Source organism: Belonocnema kinseyi, chromosome 8 (genome assembly GCF_010883055.1).
Source record: "Belonocnema kinseyi isolate 2016_QV_RU_SX_M_011 chromosome 8, B_treatae_v1, whole genome shotgun sequence".
Lineage (NCBI taxonomy): Eukaryota > Metazoa > Arthropoda > Insecta > Hymenoptera > Cynipidae > Belonocnema > Belonocnema kinseyi.
The window spans coordinates 42,038,488-42,044,836 of NC_046664.1; the positions used below are offsets into that span (position 1 = coordinate 42,038,488).

A 6,349-nucleotide genomic window follows, 5' to 3' on the forward strand; every position below is an offset into this window, starting at 1 on the left:
ACAGTTTCCGATTAATTAATCTCTGCCGAGGGTTTATTGTCATCCAAAACTTCTGCCATTACGCACAGCTCTTAGTTAAGGGCTAAAGAATGTTGGGAAAAAGTTGGGCGCGGGAATCGTATCGATTTTTCGACGGGGTTTTTCCGACACTTTTCAATCGCCTCTGCCAAGGGTTTTTTGTACGACTAAACCTCTGCCATTGCTTTACCGCTGTTAGTTGAGACCTTAAGAATGTTTCTAAACAATTTTTACGTGGAAATCATCTCGAGCTTTTTCGCAAGTTTTTCAACGTGGAAAACCGGCTCGCATTTTCATCCGCAAACGTTTCGCACCGGCAGAGTAGCCATTTAGTGATGTACTAGGGTTTTACTTACAACTTTCAGGCTCTGATCTTAGGAATCGTTTCGAGCCGTTTTTATGTAGCCAGCTCTCCGTCTATTAGGTTGAAAATATAATTTTTTAAAGTGAAAATTTAACTGTTTTGTTAGAAATTTCTATTTTTTATTAAAAATGCTTATTTTTTTAACTAAAAATTGAACTGTTTTAGTTTAAAATTCCATAACTTCAGTAGAAAATTCATCCTTTTGGTTTAAAATTCAACTAGTCATGTTCAAAGTTCATCATTCTAATAAAAAATGCATCGCTTTGATAGAAATTTAAACCGTTTTATTGGGAAATAGTTTGTTTGTGTGTTGAATAATGATATTCTTAATTGAAAATTCAAATATTTGGTTGAAAATTCATGCACATTGTTGAAAATTTGTCTTTTTTTTATAGAATCTTTTGTTAAAACTTCATTTTTTGGTCAATGATTGCTCATATTATTTTTAAATCTCAGCTACTTGGTTGAAAAGTTAACTATTTTGTTGAAGGTGTCTTTTTCTGCTGGAAATTAACTTCATTTTTAATTGATAATTCAACTATTCTATTTTTGTTAATATTTTATTTGCATTTTTTTTCTTTTTTGGCTGAAAAATGTTGCTTGGTTGAAAATTCAACTCTTTTGTTAAAAATTCTTATTTTTTATAGAAATTTGATCTTTTTTTTTTTGGTTAAAAGTTTTTGTTAAAAAATTCAATTATTTTAATGAAAACCCAACAGTTTTATAAACAAGTTATCCTGTTTGGTTGGAAATTTAAATGATTGAAATTAATCGGTTTTGTTTTAGGATTTTACTATGTTGTTGAAATTTTTTCCTTCTTAACATTGTAATTTTCATTCAATTATCATAATTGATGACTTATTATTATTTCTTTCAATGTTATCCCCGATTCTATTGATCAAATCTTCGACTTTTTTGTAAAGGAAAAGAAATAATACAAAATCTCTTAACTGGTGTTAAATAAACAATTACGAATTCAACTTTTTTCTGAATCGTAAATAGGTTTCCCTTTAAAAATTTGTTATACATATTTAACAATGTATCTATTTTTGTTGATTTTATAAACTATTTTAATTATTATTGAATTTTGAGGTGAGATAACTATCGAATATTCTGAATTTTAGCCATTTCAGTCATGTCTATATTGTTGGAGGAGTTTAGTACTTTTTATTTTATTTAAAAAAATTATCGGTATTCAAAAAGCAAATTTTAAAATAATTGTTAAATATTTTGAGGAACTAATTCCGAATCATTTCTTTTTTTTTTTTTTTTTAGTACTCAAATTGTGATTGAAAAGAACATTATTTTTTATTTTAAAATTATCGGATGTTTATTCATGATATAAATTTCCTCTTCTGAATTCATATACTTTTAAACATTGAAATGGTACTTTCAGTTTTGGACGTTTTCAAATATGATTATGCTTTTATATTTGAATATATAATAAAAATTTTAGATTTTGTAAATAGCGTCTTTCCAAATTTAAGAATGTGTAAAATATAGTCTTTATTTTTGATAACGTTTCTAAATTTAGAATTTCATGATTTTTTTATTTTATATTTGAAAAACTTTCAATTTAGTATATTTCCAAAGGTTGCTTTCGAGTTTTGAGGTTTTAAAATGTGGATATTTTAAGAAATTTACTTTTTGTAGTTTATAAGAAAACAATATTACTTTCGAATTCGAAGTCCATAAAAATTAGAATTCTTCTAAAATGGAAGGATTTTAAAATTTCAAACTTTTATTTTTGCTTTTGAATTGTGAATTCTTCCAATTTTTAAACTTTCAACATTAAATTGCTTTTTAATTCCCGTGTTGAAGGTTTTCAAATCAACATTTTTTTTAAAGTAAGACGGTTTCAAATTTTAGTAATTGCTTTTCAAGATAATGCTTTGAAAGTCGTTTTCAAAATCGGGTTTAACTTGGGTGAGATAAGATAAGATAAGTTTTAAAGTTGTATGTATGAGAATTTGCACTTCATCTTTCAGGCCTCAGACTATTTTACACCTTTTTAAGCGTTGAAGATATTTTACTAGTATTTTGAAAAAAAATTACTCTAAAAACACTATTTTCAAATATAAAACATAAGCTTTGAACGAAACAGTTGAATATTCAACCAAATAGTTACATTTTTGAACAAATAGATTAACTTTCTACTCAAAAAGATGAATTTTCAGCAAAATGCATTTTCAACAAAAATGCATTGAACAATAAATGTGATGTTAGTTCAAATTTTATATTATTAATGTTTATTTTATATTTTTTTGGTTTCTAAATTTTTTGATTTTGAAGTTTTATGGAATTTTATACCAAATTGTTGAGTTTTCAAGCCAAGAAGATGAATTTTGTATTTGTTTCTTAAACAAAAAAATTGATTTTCACAAAAAAAGAAGAATTTTTAATAACATAAAATACCAAATAGTTAAATTTTCGAGCTCAAACTAGGAATTTAAAAAAACAGTTGAATATTCAACCCGAAAGTGTGAATTTTCAACCAAGAAGTATACATTTCTAATAAAATAGTTCAATTACGAACCAAATAATAAAATTTTTGAGGAAACAAAGATTAATTTTTTATCTGAAATTTAATAGTAGACTTTTTATTTAAAATAGTGAACTTTGAACCAAAACTAGTTGGATTCGCTTAAAATGGTTTCTATTAATTTAGTTGTAATGTAAGTGCGGAAAATGAAAAAGGGGGAAAGACTCTGAAGCCTGCGATAAATAAATAGGAATTTTGATAAGTTATATACTACAGAATAACATTTCAAGTAAACATTGAATTTCAGTTTTATTACTTGAAAAAATTTATGACTCTATCTTGATACTATATAAAAAATTGTTACAATGTTTACTTTATTTTTTATCTCTAAAGTGAGTCTGAGGCCTGAACTTTACTGGATTCGTTTAAATGAAAAAACTTTGATTTTTCAATGCTTCCAGGTATTTAATTTGGGTTTTCTAAATTCGAATTCTTCGAATTTACTTTGCTAAATTTTTGAAAGTTTTCACATTTTCTTTGCAATATTATGTATTTAGAAGCGTTTCCACTTTATCACAGTTGTAGTTTGTTCTTTTCATGCATAAAGTAATTTATAAAAATGTCATTTTGGCAAATTTTCTTTGAAATTAAATGAGGGAGGAATAGCGAAAAAGAGACGCTTATTTCTAAGTTGAATAAATACAGGTGTCAGTCTCAAGAAATCCAATCTTCACTGTGCAGCGTAAACACAGCTTTCAGCACCTTGAGAACCCTGATTCCAACGGAACCTGCTGATAGGAAATTGTCGAAAATTGAAACTTTAAGACTGGCAAGTAGCTACATCAATCACTTGGGTGCAGTTTTGGTAGCAGGTGCGATTGACCAACCATGCCTCAGGAAAGAAAATCATAGTTATCAGATAAATCACTGGGATGAATCTCAAAAAAGGCCACAAGTCTGCACTTTTTGTCTCGCCAACCATAAAAAATGTGTAAGTATTTGCTCAAATATGATAAGACATAACTAAGTCGTTCAAACCTTCCCCTCCCATATTTCCCCTACTCCACCTACATTCCTCTACTTCCCCTCACCATCCGAACTTCCCCTCCCTTACCTTACCTCTTTCTCAACTACTCACACATTCTCTCACTTCTCCCACATTTTTCATCACTTCCACCATTCCTCTCACTTCTCCTAGTTCCTATCCGCACATTTCCACTCCCCTCACTTCTACTACTTACCTTCCCTTTATTTACTACCATCTCCTCTAACTTTATTTACCACTATCTCGCATCCCTACCTATAGCCCTTTCTTCTTCCTTAACTAATTTCGTCTCATCAGTTCCACCGCATTTTCCATCACTTCTACTACCTCCTTACTTCCCCTAGTTCCACTCCCCCTGTTTTCCCCTACTTATCTTCCCCTTATTTACCATTTCTTCACCTCCTTATTTTCAGTTTTTGCTTTCCTATCCTTCCTGAACTTCTTTCTCAACTAATTAATCCTCCCCTCAGTTCCCCACATTTTTCATCACCTCCACAACCCCCTCGTTTCCCCCTTAATGTCCCTAGTTCCACTCCCCTCATTTACCATTACTTCCCTTAGTTCCACCCTACTTTCAGCCTTTGATTCCCCTTCCTTTCCCGTAACTTCTTCCTTACTCTTCCTTCACTTCCCCTACAAGCCCGCCCCTAATTTTTCACTATTTCCCCATCATTTCTTCTTACTTCCTCTAAACATAATTTCCCCTTACCTTGTGAATTGTGAGTAGTGAGTTAGGAGTTCCTTTTACATTCCCTTCGTAAACAAAAATATGACGGACGGACACCCGTCCGAAACCATAAGGGTTTCCTGCCCGAAAGCCCCTACTACGAAGCCAGGGTGCAGTCTTCCCCTTTTTTCTTAGTTTTCCCTTTTTTCCTTCGAAATTTTCCTTTTCCCTATTCTAAAAAATTCTCTTTTTTTCCTTTTATCTTTAAACACGATATCTGGAGATACAATATTTTAATTACGCGGAAAATTTTCGGAAATTACTAAGTGTACCCATTATTGAATAATAATTGGAGCAATTATAGCACTTTAATAAATTGTTTATGAATAAGTAAGGTACACGTGTCAAGTGCTGAACCATTAAAAATAATGCGCGCGCGCGTTCGTGTGTATGTGTCATAATCTTGATTATTTATTATTTAAAGAGCTAAAGGAAAAAAACTATGGGTTGTCATTCGACAAAAGTGAAAGAAAAATTAAATCAGTAAAATATACATATTTCAAATTCCAAATATTTCCTATTGGTTTAAAGATTATGACGAATTTATATATTGACAATTTTTTCTAATAAACAATAATAAAATATTATGAAGTTCAAAAATGCATTTTTTATTCAATAACAATTTCTATAAAAATGTGCAAAAACATTTTTTTTGTATTGAATAAATTCGAATATTAACACGTGCCACCGGGCACTTCAGAATCCCATTTAATTAACATGGGGAAATTTTGAATTTTCGAACAATTTAACTCATGTTCCAGGGTTTCATCGAAATAAGCCAAGTTTTTAGGGATTAAGAGAAGTGCCTACCGAACAAAACTATACCAATAACTTTCATTTCCAACCCGCCCCCACCCTCCCCACAGCGCCTCAAATATGACCCATAAATAAAAAAAGAGTATATTTTTACGTATTATTGTTACTTTTTAGGAAGTTCCTTCGTCTTTTTCCTACCAATAAATACTAATGGACAATTTGAATATTTACCATGACTTTTTAAACAATTTTCAATCATTTAGACAAATGTAAATTATTTAAACAATTATTTATTCCCGAAAAATGTAAAAAATAATCGTATTTTCTGATTAAAATGTGATTGTCATTGGTGTAGTACATTTTTCTTGAAACATTATTTAAATAACTATTTATTGTCTATTTTCAAAATTGCTAAAAATTGAGCCAGAGATATCAACTTGCTTTTTAAATTAGTACCCTATGCTACGTTTTTTGGAATAATTACATAATTTTGATACATTTCGTTTAATGTGTAATAAATTTATATTTGTTTAAACAATCTTTATTTGCTCAAGTAGTTTTTTTCGATGACTAAAAAAATGAAATAAAATAGAACACATACAATTATGTTTATGATTATGTTTCTATTTTATACAATTTTTTTAATTATCTAAAAATAACTGCTTGAGCAAATAAAAATTGTCTAGACAAAAATAAATTCGTTAAGCATTAGAAGAAATGTAGCAAAATTATGTAATTATTTAATAATTAATTGTTTAAATAATTACATAATGCTTTTAGAAGAATATAATACTCCAAACAATGACAAAATATTGCATTTCAATCAGAAAATACGATTATTTTGTACATTTTTTTTTTAAATAAATAACACAGGCCAACAATTCTCAGAACCAGAGACCAGACCTACTATACCCGAAGGTTTTTGCTGCGCTGAATCCGAATCTGACCTCAGAAAAA

General features: G+C 29.3%; 1 protein-coding gene across 2 annotated transcripts in view; it reads left to right on the forward strand.

The window, feature by feature from the left end:
• Window positions 1–6,349, forward strand: part of LOC117178341 (basic helix-loop-helix transcription factor scleraxis-like) — a 13,722-nt gene that overhangs the window by 2,655 nt on the left and 4,718 nt on the right. Inside the window, exon 3 of one of the 2 annotated variants that reach the window (XM_033369757.1) lies at window positions 3,570–3,855. In XM_033369757.1, the coding sequence (XP_033225648.1) occupies window positions 3,570–3,855 (286 nt within the window). The remainder of the gene's footprint in view (window positions 1–3,569; window positions 3,856–6,349) is intronic. The other variant, XM_033369758.1, reaches the window with a different exon arrangement.